At 42.2% G+C, this 15,905-nt stretch overlaps 1 protein-coding gene across 2 annotated transcripts in view; it reads right to left on the bottom strand.

Moving 5' to 3' along the window:
* baiap3 (BAI1 associated protein 3) overlaps positions 1-15,905 on the bottom strand; it is a 91,056-nt gene that overhangs the window by 40,368 nt on the left and 34,783 nt on the right. For both annotated transcript variants that reach the window (XM_048551853.2, XM_048551855.2), the window contains 5 exons: positions 14,599-14,676; positions 13,659-13,758; positions 6,191-6,298; positions 5,498-5,590; positions 4,856-4,959 (listed from right to left, as the gene is read on the bottom strand). In XM_048551853.2, the coding sequence (XP_048407810.1) occupies positions 4,856-4,959; positions 5,498-5,590; positions 6,191-6,298; positions 13,659-13,758; positions 14,599-14,676 (483 nt within the window). The remainder of the gene's footprint in view (positions 1-4,855; positions 4,960-5,497; positions 5,591-6,190; positions 6,299-13,658; positions 13,759-14,598; positions 14,677-15,905) is intronic.

The raw sequence follows: 15,905 nt of genomic DNA, 5'->3' as shown, positions 1-15,905 counted from the left end.
AAATGTAAGCAGAACACACTGGAAAAAGTCAGCAGGTCTGCTAGCAACTGTGGAGAGTGAAACAGTCGTTGTTTCAAGTGCCATGAATCCTCTGAAGAACTCAACAGTGCTGGAAACATAGAAACATAGAAGATAGGAGGAGGAGGGGGCCATTCGGCCATTCAAGCCTGCTCTGCCATTCTTTACGACCGTCCAACTCAATAGACTAGTCCTGCTTTCTCCCCATAACCTTTGGCCCCCGTTCGCCCCAAGTGCTATATTTGGCTGCCTCTTGAATATATTCAATGTTTTGGTATCAACTGCTTCCTGTGATAATGAATTCCCCAGGCTCACCCCTCTCTGGGTGAAGAAATGTCTCCTCAGCTCCATCCTAAATAACCTACCCTAAATCCTCTGACTGTGACCCCTTGTTCTGGACATACCTACCATCCTCCCTGCATCTACCCTGTCCAGTCCTGTTAGAATTTTACAAGTCTCTTTGAGATCCCCCCTCATTTGTCTGAACTCTTGCGAAAACAATCCTAACCTGGTCAGTCTCTCCTCATACGTCACACCTGCCATCCCCAGAATCAGCCTGGTAAACCGTCACTACACTCCCTTGAGAACAAGAGCATCCTTCCTCAGAAAAGGAAACCAAAGCTGCATACAATATTCCAGGTGTGGTCTCACCAAGGTCCTGTACAACTGCAACAAAACATCCCTGCACTTGTGCTTGAAACCTCTTGCAATAAAGGCCAAGATACCATTTGCCTTCTTTACCGCCTGCATGCTTACCTTCTGCGACTGGTGCACAAAGGACAACCAGGAGGAAAAGTGAGTGTAACAGGTCTTGAGGATGTGTAGAGCAAAAGGGTAGTAAAGGAGGTGTGTGTTTTGATATAAAAAAGATATTCATGATAGTTGTGGATAATTCAAATTAGTTAGTTTTGTTGAGAGCAAGCCCACAGAAACAAGATATTAGTTGGAAGTGGGGGCAAGATTCTGGGTGTGGGGCTAGGTAGCAGTGTAATCGAAATGGAGGACAAAGGTCATGTTTTTGAGCACAATGTTGTGCCCTGAGGGCTGTAAACTGCCAAAGCAAAATGTGAGGTTCTGTTTCTCCAACCCACTTTGGTCTTTGTTGGAACACTGTAGCAGGCCTAAGATGGAAATGTTAGCTTGGAACAAGATGGTGTATTGAACTGCCAGGCAACTGGAAGATTGGGATTGCTTTTATAGCACAGTCAAGATACTCCACAACACAGTCACCCAGTCTGTGCTTGACCTTGCCAATGTGGAGGAGGCCTCACTGTGAGCAGTGGACTGGATTGAAAGAAATACAAGTAAATTGCCACTTCAGAGATAATGGGAACTGCAGATGCTGGAGATTCCAAGATAATAAAATGTGAGGCTGGATGAACACAGCAGGCCAAGCAGCATCTCAGGAGCACAAAAGCTGACGTTTCGGGCCTAGACCCTTCATCAGAGAGGGGGATGGGGGGAGGGAACTGGAATAAATAGGGAGAGAGGGGGAGGCGGACCGAAGATGGAGAGTAAAGAAGATAGGTGGAGAGGGTGTAGGTGGAGAGGTAGGGAGGGGATAGGTCAGTCCAGGGAAGACGGACAGGTCAAGGAGGTGGGATGAAGTTAGTAGGTAGCTGGGGGTGCGGCTTGGGGTGGGAGGAAGGGATGGGTGAGAGGAAGAACCGGTAAGGGAGGCAGAGACAGGTTGGACTGGTTTTGGGATGCAGTGGGTGGGGGGGAAGAGCTGGGCTGGTTGTGTGGTGCAGTGGGGGGAGGGGACGAACTGGGCTGGTTTAGGGATGCAGTAGGGGAAGGGGAGATTTTGAAACTGGTGAAGTCCACATTGATGCCATATGGCTGCAGGGTTCCCAGGCGGAATATGAGTTGCTGTTCCTGCAACCTTCGGGTGGCATCATTGTGGCAGTGCAGGAGGCCCATGATGGACATGTCATCAAGAGAATGGGAGGGGGAGTGGAAATGGTTTGCGACTGGGAGGTGCAGTTGTTTGTTGCGAACTGAGCGGAGGTGTTCTGCAAAGCGGTCCCCAAGCCTCCGCTTGGTTTCCCCAATGTAGAGGAAGCCGCACCGGGTACAGTGGATGCAGTATACCACATTGGCAGATGTGCAGGTGAACCTCTGCTTAATGTGGAATGTCATCTTGGGGCCTGGGATGGGGGTGAGGGAGGAGGTGTGGGGACAAGTGTAGCATTTCCTGCGGTTGCAGGGGAAGGTGCCGGGCCAGTTCATCCCCTCCCCCCACTGCACCACACAACCAGCCCAGCTCTTCCCCCCCACCCACTGCATCCCAAAACCAGTCCAACCTGTCTCTGCCTCCCTAACCGGTTCTTCCTCTCACCCATCCCTTCCTCCCACCCCAAGCCGCACCCCCAGCTACCTACTAACCTCATCCCACCTCCTTGACCTGTCCGTCTTCCCTGGACTGACCTATCCCCTCCCTACCTCTCCACCTACACCCTCTCCACCTATCTTCTTTACTCTCCATCTTCGGTCCGCCTCCCCCTCTCTCCCTATTTATTCCAGTTCCCTCCCCCCATCCCCCTCTCTGATGAAGGGTCTAGGCCCGAAACGTCAGCTTTTGTGCTCCTGAGATGCTGCTTGGCCTGCTGTGTTCATCCAGCCTCACATTTTATTAAATTGCCACTTCACCTTGAACGTGTTTTTGTGGCTTCAGATAGTGAGAATGGAAGGTGAAAAAAAAAATGTAGATCTCACACCTTCAGTGACGGTATGGGAATGTACCAGGGAAGAATTAGGAAGTGTTAGAAATGACAGGGGAGTGGAATAGAGTGTCACAGAAGACAGAATGCTGACAGGGGAGAAGAGGGAACCATGTCCCAGGCAGGGAAAGGGTACCACGCAGCTAGTGAGGGAACCCCTGAGTGCATCTCAGTTGCAAACTGTTTTACAGCCTTTGCGACTATATGTGGAAGAAGTTGAAATGCAAATAAGTCCAAAGACAGATGATTCAGACTAAATAAGAAAAAAAGTGAGTTTAGTAAGTCTAGATTGAATATAATTTGATACAAAGTGTCTGAAAAATACATTAGTCAGATTGAGGGCACAGATATGCACATGGGTGTATAATATATAGCAATGCCTGAGATTCGGCTGAAAGATGGGCAAGATTGTCAGTTGAACATTCCTGATTATAGAGCAATAAGGCAAGGCAGAATGGCATTAGAAAAGGAGAAAGAGACACAAAATTGATTGAGGAATTAATTCGAGCAGTCAAGAGGGATGATATCTTGGCAGAACCATCAAATGAGGCCTGATCATTAGAAAGTAAAAATCACAATTCTGGTTCTAATATTCAGAAATGAGCCCAGGCAATGGAAAGCATCTCAGTAGGGGAGCATTTTGGAATTAGTAGCCATATCCTGGTTAAATTTAGGACAGTAATGAACAGTACAAGGATGGGTTGGGAATATACGTAATAAATTGGTGAAAGGCTGACGTTATTGATACGATTCGGCAGGAATTATTTACAGACAAAACTATGTCAGAGTAGTAGGAGGCATTCAAGGAGAAAACAGCAAAAATGTTCCCATAAAGACAAAGAGTGGAACCAAAACCAAATAATTCCGTTTAAAGAATATAAAGGATAGGACTAAGAAAAAAAATGCTTATGACAGATACCAAGGGCTCAATATGCAAAGTCACTACGGGACTATTAAAAGGTGCAGCTGAAGGGTTGTGGTGGTGGTTTTGGAAGGGGGGGGGGCGCGGTGGGGTGAGGGGTGTACCTGATAAAAAGGAGATTAGGAAAACAAAGAAAAAGCATGAGAAAGTATTGGCAGGTAGAAAAGGAAAGCCCAAAGGGATTTTCTTTTCAACATATAAAGAACAACAGAATATCTAGGGAAAGTATAGGACCCATGTGAGGCATGGAAGTAACTTGTGTGAAGCTGAAAGACATGGACACACCATCATCAATGAATAATATGGATTGTTCTTCATAATGGAATAGAACAACATGGATATAGATATCAAGGTAGAGGACTTTGAAATATTAGATGACGCAGAGACAGGAGGTAACAACAGCTTTAGCAGCCTTAATAGTGGATAAGGAGGCTCACATAAAATAAGATGTTTTCCAATCATCTGGACTTTTTCAGAATCTAAGAATGCTTGAAAAATTACTACCAGTGCATCCATTATCTCTATGGCTACTTCTTTTAATGTCCTTGGATGCATCCCATCAGGTCTAGGGACTTATTTGGTCTTTAGCCTCATTAGTTTCCCTACCATATTTTCTCTTGTGACAATTGCTGTGTTTATGCCTCTTTTCCTTTTGCCCTTGATTATTTAACACTTTTGGAATGTTAATAGTGTCTTCCACTATGAAGACTAATCAAAGTATTTATTCAACTCCTCTGCCATTTCCTCATTCCACACTATTATTTCCCCAAACTCATTCTCTAAGAGATGTTCACTTTGGCCTCTCTCTTGCTGTTTATATATTTAAAAAAGCTCTTGCTGCCTGACTTGGTTAAACTTGCAAGTTTGCCTTCAAGTTTATTTTCTCCCTCTTTAGAACTTTTTGGTCATCTTATGTTGTTTTCTAAAACTTTCCCAATTCTCTGGCTTACAATTAATCTTTGCCACATTGTATGTTTTAATTTGATGATATCCTTAACTTCCATGGTTAACCATGGTTGGCTTATACCCTTTATGGAATCCTTCTTTCTCACTGGAATATACCTGCTGAGAGCCATGAATGATTTTATTAAAAACTTCTTCCAGTGTTCCTCAGCTGTCTTTGCTGCTAAACTATTTGTTAAAAATTTCTGAACACCAACATGGTGAAAGTTAATACAGGAGTTGTACTCACACAGCTGCCTTCTGTAGAGGTGAGAGGTCAAATTGCATGGCATGGTGGGCTAGAATGGTCACAGCATGTTTGCTGAGTTTGCCAGACCAAATGTTTTGGTCATCCTGTGGTGAAGGAGAGGTGACAAAATTAGTTGTTGGGCTGTCTCAAGCTTACTGTGGTGACAAGATGGTTTTCACTGTGATGATGGTGCCATTCCAAGCCAGTGGAGTTCCCTTGCAGTTCCTGGATGCCAGAAACTCTGTGGCCACTCATCCTGTGTCCATTTGAAAGATGTAAATGAAGTCAGTGAGTGGAAGGAGGCTTCTCCAAGTCAATAGAACCACAGGCAATTCTGATTCCCTCTGCAACTCACACACGCCCCCATCGGTCCTGTCTCCACAGTCAAGGGCATAAAGCAATATATAACAGATATCAACTCATTCAGCACTGATTGAATCTTGGACCACCCATTAACTATAGTGCTTTAATTATAAATATCATGTGAAACTACCAAAGATTTTTACACATGATGATTGCACAAAGGATTTAATTATAAATATGGTATAGGAGTGTCAAAGATGCCAAAGATACCAAATAAACATCCACCTAAGCTAGTCACACCTCCACTGTTCTACTCTGTTATAATGAAGTAATACATACCTGGAAATCAGAGTGCTCCACCTCCAACAGTTGCCTCAGCAACAACTCATGGATTCTCACACCACACATCATCTTGCACAGCTCTGTATCTTTCTGTAAAACAGGCAACTGTGACAGCAGTCTTCACAACTCAGTTTATTCTACTTTCCTCTTCTTCTGAAATACTGACTTTCTTTGTGGTATATATTCTCTTGTCTCCTAAAGGTCCTGACTCTCACTAGGGTACAGGACCTTCTCCTGAAGGTGTTAATTCTTATTATGGTACAGGTCCCTTTGTCTTCTGAAAGTACTGACTCTTACAAGGGTACGGGTCTCTTTTCTCATGAAGGCATTAGTTCACACTGAGGTACAGGTCGTATCCATTCCTAAAGGTGCTGACTCCTACTAGGGTAAAGGCCTCTTTGACATTTGGGGAACTTTTCAATTGGCAGGATCTGGCAATCTCTTATTTCAGCCAAGTGACTTTGTTTGACAGGTGAATACAGACATTAGGTTCTGGCAAGACATTCCAGTGTAATTTCCTGTCCTTGCTGTGGGGCGGAAGGCCTGCTGACTGGTTTCTGTTGGGTTTCGGTCTTAGCTGACTTGAATACTCTTATTAAGAAGGCTTGACAATACTTCAATAACTCAATTTAACCCTCTTCCTCTGCCTCCCTAAATATAACTGTGTGTATGTCTTGACCAGCCCATTACCTGTGACATGATCAGTGTCAAGATGAGGTGGCAGTCTCCTTGCACTCGAGATGAGCTTGATCGAGGCTCCAGTTTAAACCAGCCATCGATCCCTCCGACAGGAATGTCCTGACAATGGAATAGAAAGAATTCAAACATTTCTAACAAGGTAATGGTTCTGAAAAGGTAAATGTTCATAATGCATTGGCTCCACCCATTCTACTGATGTTATACAGAGTCTGTCGGTGGAGACCAGAAGTTCTACTCCAGCTTTTGGAGGGAGCAAATGTATCTGTACCAGCTCCCTAAGGCCTGAGCAACTACAGCTGACAAAATATAGTTATACTTATAAATAAACACTATAAATGCTCTTCTTACCTAAGAATGGTGCCTCATCTGTAGATATTCTAGGCTGGTATACCCTCTATCACTAATCACTGGATAGGCCCAAGACAAAGTAGGACTGGTGGCAGTTAACTACTTTAATACCTGTTACCCAGTACCACATACTGGTAGAGCTGGCATGTGCCACAAGGTACCCACAATGGTCATGTGAAAATTCCAACTGCAGCCCAGAACCTAAGGTGAAGCCCGAGTCACAGTCTGGCCTTAGGATAAAAACCAAATATAAAGTTACCATAATCTACTCTCTCACCAGAGAGAGGCAACTGGTGGTGGTTTAACCTGAGTGTCACAACACGTCAGGGAAGGGGAGAGATGAAGAAGGAAAGTCTTTCATGATAACCTCAGTCGATACAGGAATTGAACCTAGACTGTTGGCATCAATCTGTATTATAAACCAGTCATTCAGCCAACTGAGCTAACCAAGTGAGCAGTCAGATTGGAAGTAGTAGAATAGTTAAAAAAAAACAAGGTTCTTTAGTTGACTGCATAAAGCATTGATAATAGCATAGATGACCCCACATTATAAATTTGTTTAGATCTAAATGGCATTGCAGAGACACTGGGTAGATTTACAGGGGTTGGATCATCTGACACTCCCCAGACCCTTCAACCTAAAATTTCATTGGTACCTCACTGACGTGAAATCTGGTTTCTCTGCAGTGAACATCCAAAACAGAGGGTAACTAAGGAGATAATAAGATTGAGGAACTTAAGATAATTAGTGGTGGCATAGGAAAATGTCCTGGAGAAATATAAGGAAATAAAAGCTAAGAAATCATTAGGACCTGATGGCTTATATCTAGAATTATATAGAAATAGCTGGAGAGATAACAAATGCGTCCTGATGATTTTTCATTAATTACATTAATTACTTCATTAATATTATTAAGGAAATCTTGACAATGCATTTAGAAAATCTTAGTATTATCAAAGACAACATAGTTTCACAAAATGAGAATAATGTTTGACAAACTTATTAGAGTTTTTTTGAAGGTATCATTTTAAAAACAAATAAAGGGGAACCAGCAGATGTAATATATTTGGATTTGCAAAAGGCATGAGATAAGGGGTGGCACAGTGGTTACCACTTCTGCCTCACATCACCAGAGACCTAGGTTCAATTCCAGCCTTGGGTGACTGTGTGAAGTTTGCATGTTCTCACTGTGTCTGTATGGTTTCTTCTGGGTGTGATGGTTTCCTTTCACAGTCCAAAGATGTGTAGTTTAGGTGGATTGGCAATGCTTAAAAATTAATTTATACTATCCAGGGTTGAGCAGATTAAATGAGTTATCCATGAATAAAAGCCCATGTGGGGCTATGGGGATGGGGTAGGGGTCTGAGTGGGAGGCTCATGGGAGGTTTGGTGCAGATCTAATGGACCGAATGGCTTCTTTCTGCACTGTAAGCATTCCATGATTTTATAATATGTCACGCAAAATGTTAGTGTGCAAGGTAATGTCATGTCATCAAGGCTGTGACTAGAATAGACCTGCAAGGATTGGTGCTAGGTGGTCAGCTTTTGAGAAAATATATCAATAATTTAGAGAAAAAGACTGTGCCTAAATTTACAACTGATACAAAACTTGGTGGAAATACTAGCATCGAGGAGGAGGTACAGAGACTATAAAAGAAGTATTGGCAAGTTTAAGTGAGTAGACCACAAGCTGGCATATTGAGTTAAATGTGGGCAAGTGTGAGGTTATGTGCTTTAATAGTAAGAATGGAAAAACAGAATTTTTTAGAAAGGCATGAAACTTTTAAAAGTTAATATTCAGATGGCCATCTACAAGGAATAGAGAAATTTAGCTTGTGACCACAGTAATCATTTAAGAAGGCAAATTGCACACTGAACACTATGGCAAGGAGATTGGGATACAAGAATAAGAAAATCTTGCTACAATTTAATAGGACTTTGGTTGAAATATTGTGAAGAGTTTCAATCTCCATTTACAAAGAACAGTACAGCATAGTAACAGGCCCTTTGGCCCATCAAGTCTGCTCTGACACCTGACAGCTTTCTAAACTAAAAATTTTTTGCTTCTGTGTGATCTGTTTCCCTCTATTCCCTGCCTATTTATGTATGTGTCAAGATGCCTCTTAAATGTTGCTATTGTATTTACTTCTACGGCTTCCTACAGCAGCACATTCCAGGCTCTCATGCAAAAAGTCTTTTCTCTCACATCTCTTTTAAACTTTGCCCCTTTTACCTTAAACCTGTGTGCCCTTGACATTTCTACACTGGGAAAAAGACTCCAATTATATCTAAGAAAGATAAGCTTGGCTCAAAGGCAGTACAGTCAAGGTTCACTAGATTGGTTCCTTTGATGAGAGGCTTGTCCAAAGACGAGACCCTGAGCAAACTAAACCAATCTGTCTAAGTTTAGAAGGATTTTAGAGAAATGAAACATAGAAAGACTCTTAAGGGTAAATGCAGAGATTGTCTCCCCTGAACTTGGGAATGTAGAACACAAGTATACAGTCTCATGATGAGGCTTCAATCATTTAGAGCTGCAGTTGAGAGAAATTATTCACTCAAGTGGTTTAAAATTTTTTCAATTCTGTGTTCCATCTGTGATGTTCAAGACCGAATTGTTAAATTTACGGTCTCACAGGGAGCAACAAGATATCGATGAAGGGAGAACCAGCTACTGAACAAAACAACAAGGAAGAAGTTAAACAAAAAGCAGTCTGCAACTTTGAATTACTGGGCGAGTCAAAATGGCTATGCATTTTCTGCTCTCTGCTGCTTTAAAAATGAAAGAAGATAGGAAAGAAGTCAGCTAAACAGGCTCAAATGAACTCATCAGCATTTGTTAAATAAATTACAAACCACGAGACTAAGATAGTACACTCACTTGGGCTGACATAGCAACAAGATTGTTACACAAGTATAACAAAATAACAGGGAAGTTGATATCCACAAGCACGTAACGGCACTCGACCTCACATGAAAACAATGCCCACTGTTAGCTAACGAAACAGGAACAAAGGTATGATTAACCAAGGATGGAGCTCTCTAACCCTGTTAACCTGATAACATAATAACATTTGGCCATATCAGGATCAAGGGTCAGAAAAAACAGACAAATGGGGAACAAAGATAGAGACAGACGTGTAGGTAGAAATTACTTATGCTTTGTAAAGCCAGAAAAAGTCAGGGATAGTCTGACAATGTTCAGAGCCTCCATGACCATCCTGTGTGACTGTGTCTTGGAGCTCTCCCTGCTGTAACCGATTGCAAGCTCGAATAAAGAAGTGCTACTGCTGATGCAAGACTCTTGTCCTCATGGTGTGTCTTTTAGAGTTCGAAAAGACCCCCCACAGAATCATGGATAACAAAGTGTGGAGCTGGATGAACAAAGTGTGGAGCTGGATGAACACAGCAGGCCAAGCAGCATCAGAGGAGCACAAAAGCTGACGTTTCGGGCCTAGATCCTTCATCAGAATCAGTTTTTTTTTCCATAGTCAGTAGCAAAGCTACCAAATAGCTACCGAGTGAAATACAAATGACTGAGCAGATCAGATCAGTGACCCTGCTATCGGTGCTGGTCAAAGAGGGTAACAAGGTGTATTCTAGCTCAGATCTCCCTGAGGAGCAGAAAAACCACACAGAAATTATGTTGAAGGTTTTGTAAACACTCTTGGAACCCCATATGATACTTAAACATAGTATTAAGTTATCATCAGAATTCAAGGGGAGTGGATGACTATTGATCAGTATATGACCAAACAGACACATCTGGCTGGATCCTGAGAGCTTGGATAATGGAAAGGTGACTTCATCAGAGACAGAATTGTCTTAGCACACAAAAGTTTGTGCAGTGACAATATGTCTGCTCAAAGAGGAGAAACTTACTCTCAAGGAAACTATCAACATGTGCAGAGATGGTAGGAACTGCCATTGCTGGAGAACCTGAGATAACAAGGTGTAGAGCTGGATGAACACAGCAGGCCAAGCAGCATCAGAGGAGCAGGATAGCTGACGTTTCGGTCCTCCCTTCCCCCTACCGCATCCCAAAAACAGCCCAGCTAATCCTCACCTCCCTAGCCTGTCCTCCCTCCCGCCTATCCACTTCTCCCACCTCATCTCCTACCTACTAGCCTCATGCCGCCTCCTTGACCTGTACGTCATCCCTGGACTGACCTATCCCCTCCCTAACTCCCCACCTACACTCACCTTTACTGGCTCCAACCCCACCTCTTTGACCTGTCTGTCTCCTCTCCACCTATCTTCTCCTTTATCCATCTTCTATCCACCTCTCCCTCTCTCCCTATTTATTTCAGAATCCCCTTCCCCTCCCCTATTTCTGAAGAAGGGTCCAGATGCGGAACATCAGCTTTCCTGCCCCTCTGATGCTGCTTGACCTGCTGTGTTCACCCAGCTCTGTACCTCGTGATCAATATGTGCAGAAGCTCTGAATTTGTCTATCATCAGCTACAGCATGTTAATAGGAGAGTAGATGAGACTTGGTATTCAGCTGAGACGCATTCTAGGTGGAATTAGAACAACATATTGGAAAGTTATGTGACTATTCGAATGATGACTATAGCTGTTTTGTGCAACACAATTAGCTGTGCCAACCTATGCAAAGTGGCGCAAGGTGACGGCCCAAAAATGAAGCCCTAAAAAGTAATGTTGACAGAACAGTACTAACTAAGTAAGCACAAATTAAGGTGAGAGGCCAATGCAACAGGAAGAACAAAGATTAATATTAAGCAAAATCGATACTTCTCAGTTGAAGCAAGCCCAGAGCTTAGAACTGTATCTCTAAACATGCCAGAAGAGATCTGCAGGTTTTTTACAGGCCACTAAGTCATTGACCGCTGAACAAATCCTAAAAGATTACAAAGATATCTTTACAAGTCTCAGATATCTTCCTGGTGAATATCATCTTGGAGTGGATTAAAGCACGAGATCAATTTAACACCTGTCAAGGAGAGTTCCAGACACCCTCAAATCCAGCCTGAAAGACAAGACAGATGATTTGGAAATGAAGAGTAATTAAAAAAGTGATAATTCCTATAGACTGGATAGCAACAGCTGGGTAGCACTGAAAAAAATCTAGAAGCGTGACAATGGCCCTCAATTTACAAGTAAAGGATTTATAAAGAATTTGGAAATTCAAAACTATACATCAACTACACACTATCAAAAGTAAAATGGAAAAGCTGAAGTAACAGTGAAAATCACAAAGGAAACAAAGCAAACCCAACAGAAATTTGTATAGGGCAATTCTTAAGTGTCCAATCCCAAGTCTAATGTATTGTCACACCAAAAGCTGCTCTTCCAAGAGTGAACCAATAATTGAAGCCAGAATTAGAACAAGCATGAGTGATAGATTCATGGTGAAATGACAGAAATCCAAATTTCACTTGAAAAAGCAGCCAAGTCATCGCCAAAGCTCACCACTGGAAAGCCAGTCAGAGGGCTTTCAACAAGAGTCAGCCCACACAACAAATTGGAATTGAGTACAGCACTTGTCATCTTGATCTAACACAGTGAACATGAATATTCCAGCTGTATCACTGCAACTGAGACATCTACATAAAGCAATTGTGTGCCTTCACGACAGTCAGCTGACCAGCAAGGTATAATTGCAACACTTGCACAGAGTACAGAATGGCCATTAGTTCCAGAGGTCCATCATTTCCTAGCAGCAGAAATGGATCAGGAAGAATAGTTATCACAGTTATCACCATGGGAATAACACTCCCCAGATAAGGAACATTACTCTATCAACTGAGCAGACACAGATGAATAATCAATGACAATGTGCATCCATGCCATAAGGAAATGTGCATGATTTAAAAGACTATGTATGTAATGTATGTGCAGAGATTGACAGTAGGGAACTGACTAGAGTTAATGCACAGTTCTGCAAATGAATGAGAGCCTTTTTTTAAAATTGTATCATGGAAACATATAGTACAGAAGAGGCCCTTTGGCCTATCAAGCTTGCACCAACAAAAAAAAAAGACTCTAACTTTACACTAGCTCCACTTTCTGGCTCATTCATATACTTTTTAAAGGTTGTGAGGTTTCCTGCCTCAACTAACCTCCCAGGAAGTGTATTCCAAATTCCACCAGCCTCTGGGTGAAAGAACCTTTCCTCAAATCGCATCTAGACATTCTGCCTTCACCTTAAAATTATGTTCCCTTGTTTTTGACCATACAACTAAGGGAACAGCTTCTTTCTATCCACCCTGTCCATGTCCCTCATAATCTTATACACCTCAATCTGGTCTTCTCTGCTCCACAGAAAGTACCCAAGCTTATCCAGTCTCTCTTCATCGTTAAACTGCTCCTCTCGGGCAATATCCTGGTGAATCTTCATTGCACTGCCTCCAGTACAATCACATCCTTCCTCTACAGCAGTGACCAGAACTGTATGCAGTACACCAGCTGTGGTCTAACTAACATTTTGTACAATTCCAACATAACCTCCCTGCTCTTATAATCTATGCCATGACTGATAAGGGCAGTGTCCCATAGGCCTTCTTAATTACCCTATTCATCTGTTCTGACACCTTCAAGCATCTGTAGACTAGCACTCCAAGATCTACTGTTCCTCTGAGCTTCCTAATGTTCTGCCATACATTGGAAGCAGTAACAAGAAAAGGTGTAACAAGACAAGACAAAGTGCGTCACCTCACACTTATCAGGGTTATATTCTACCTGCTACTGATCTGTCCATCTGACCAATCGCCTACATACTGTCAATGCCTAACATTTGTGTCATCTGCAAATGTACTTCCCACTCCTCCCATATGCTCATCTACATTGTTTATATACATCACAAACAATAGTTATATGTAGATTGGGTAACTTGGGAAATTTAATACTATATTGATAGTGTGTGCATTTTGTTTTTTGTTATGACATGCATGGAGAAGGGCAATTGTAGTAAGTTTATTGGCTGTCTTGCCTTCATGACACGGTTTCTACTTGTGTCTCATATGCATCTGCATCACTTGAAATACCCCAGACTTGAGACTATGGCAAAGGCTATGTTTGGGAAAGAGGGTTGGTTTTAAATGCTCTGGTATCCCATGCCCCGTTCCCTCTTTTGAAGGTCAGACTTACACTGATTGGAATATCCAGGCAACCGAGGAAATCATCGTTTTCTTCCTGTGATCCCGTGGCCCCATTAGTTCGAGCCGACTTTACGATCTGTTTGAAGTATCTTTACAATCAGAATAATAGTCAGCAAAATGGATCAGAACTGAGAAAAGGAATATTAGATGCAGTATGGTGCTGTTAAACTAGGCAGCGCAGAGACGATTCACCAGTTTGTTGCCTGGGATGGAGCAGTTTAGCTTTGAAGAGAGGTTGGATAAGCTTAGGAGGTCTCTATTGAGGAGAGAAGGCTTGTTTGAGATTCCCTGGATTATGGGAGAACATGGACAGGGTGGATAGAAAGCATGGGGGGGGGTGAGGGGCACGAAGGGAAAACTCCTCACTTCCTGTTATTACTGCTGTCAGTCTTCATGTGAAAATCTGGAGTTTTCCTTAGCAACAGTAGAGCTGGTATCAATGCTAACATTTACAAAAGAGAAGTAGTCTGCAAGACAGAGTTAGAAAGCTAACAGTGCACGGTTGAGTAGAAAGTTCATCTAAGCCTAAATTAAACATTTCCTTTTTCATTTAAATGCCTCTTTACATTCAGTCATGGCAATTAAACACTGATATATCTTAGCAAACAAACATGGAGTATAAATTTTAACTAAAGGCAGTAGAATATTCTGAGCAGGAGAGTTTCCAACAGCACATGAAATATTCCTCGGGCAAGGGCAGCATGGGCTAGATACGTAGTAAAGCTCCCTTTCCACTATCCCATCAAGCATACTTGGAGCTGGTACAGTATGGAATCAATATAGGATAAAGCTTCCTTTAACATTATGCCAATAAAATGCTCCTATGGCAAGTGTAGGAAAGGTTAGATATGGCCTCAAGCTGCTGTTTTCCTACCGTTGGACAGTTTGATAGGACTTGATCAGCCAATCCACTCAGGTTATTAACTTACCTTCCCATTCCTTTGAATCCACTGATCTGATTTAGATTTTTGCAAGCCTCTACCACTGAGACTTCATCATCATGGTCCCTGTGAAGTGACACAATGACAATGATTATATGGCCATACTTCTGTACAGGGATACAGACCTCTTGCATGGTGAGTGGGAGTGTACAAATGGCCCTGGTGCTGGATTCATGAGCTGCTGGCAGCTCTGGATTATTGAGAGCCAGGCTGTAGTCTTCAATTCAAATAGATTAGGGTCAACTGCGGTGTCCCACTTTATCAGATCATTTACACACAATGATAGGAATTAGGAGCAGGAATAGAACAATGGCCTATTGAACGAGCTCCACCATTCAATATAATCAAGGCCAGTCTCATTGAAGCACATTCCTGACCACCGTTGATAAACATTCGCACTTTACTTAGCTAAAATCTGTCTAGATCTGCCATTAAAAGGTTTCAAGACTCTGTTTCCACCACCTTTCCATGAAGAGTTCCAAAGACTTATGACCTTCTAAGAAAAGAGATGTCTCTTTGTGTCTGAATTAAATAAGAAACCCCTTATATTTTAAACAGTGACTGCTCATTTTAGATTCTCCCACAACAGCATCATCACCTCCACATCCACTGGCTGAGATCCCTCAGGGTCACATGTTTCAATCAAGTCACTGTTTACTCTTCTAAACCAGCCTAGCTCATCCACCTGTTCTTCATAAAATAACCTGCCCATCCCAGATATGGTGTAAATATCTAAATGGCTTCTAGTGTATTTACATCCTCCCTTAAATAAGAAGACCAATACTCCACACAGTACTTTAGGTGTGATCTTAACAATGCTCTATATAACAGAAACATGACTTCCTTATTTGTCTATTAAATTCCCTTGAAATAAATAATAATCTATTAACTTTCCTAACTGCTTGTTGTAGCAGTTTATTAACCTTCTTTGACTTGTGCACTAGGACATTTTTATCCACCGCAAGGCAGAGTTCTTCAACCTCTCATGTTTAGATAAATTGCTTTTAAATTCTTCCTGCCAAGATGGACAATTTCCCATTTTCGCACATTGTACTCCATTTGCCATCTGTTTGCCAACACTAATTTATATCCTTTGTAGCCTATTTATCTCTACTTCATAACTTACTTTCTTACCTATCTTTGTAACATCAACAAAATTAGCAATTATACTTTTGGTCACTTTCATTTATATAAATGGCAGAAAAAAAAGAGCACTCGTTACTGCACCACTTGTTACGTTTTGCCAACCAGAAATTGACCCATTCATGCCTTCTCTGTTTCTTGTTAGCTAGCAA

This window comes from Stegostoma tigrinum, chromosome 23 (genome assembly GCF_030684315.1).
Source record: "Stegostoma tigrinum isolate sSteTig4 chromosome 23, sSteTig4.hap1, whole genome shotgun sequence".
NCBI lineage: Eukaryota > Metazoa > Chordata > Chondrichthyes > Orectolobiformes > Stegostomatidae > Stegostoma > Stegostoma tigrinum.
This window is presented reverse-complemented; position numbering and strand designations above follow the sequence as displayed.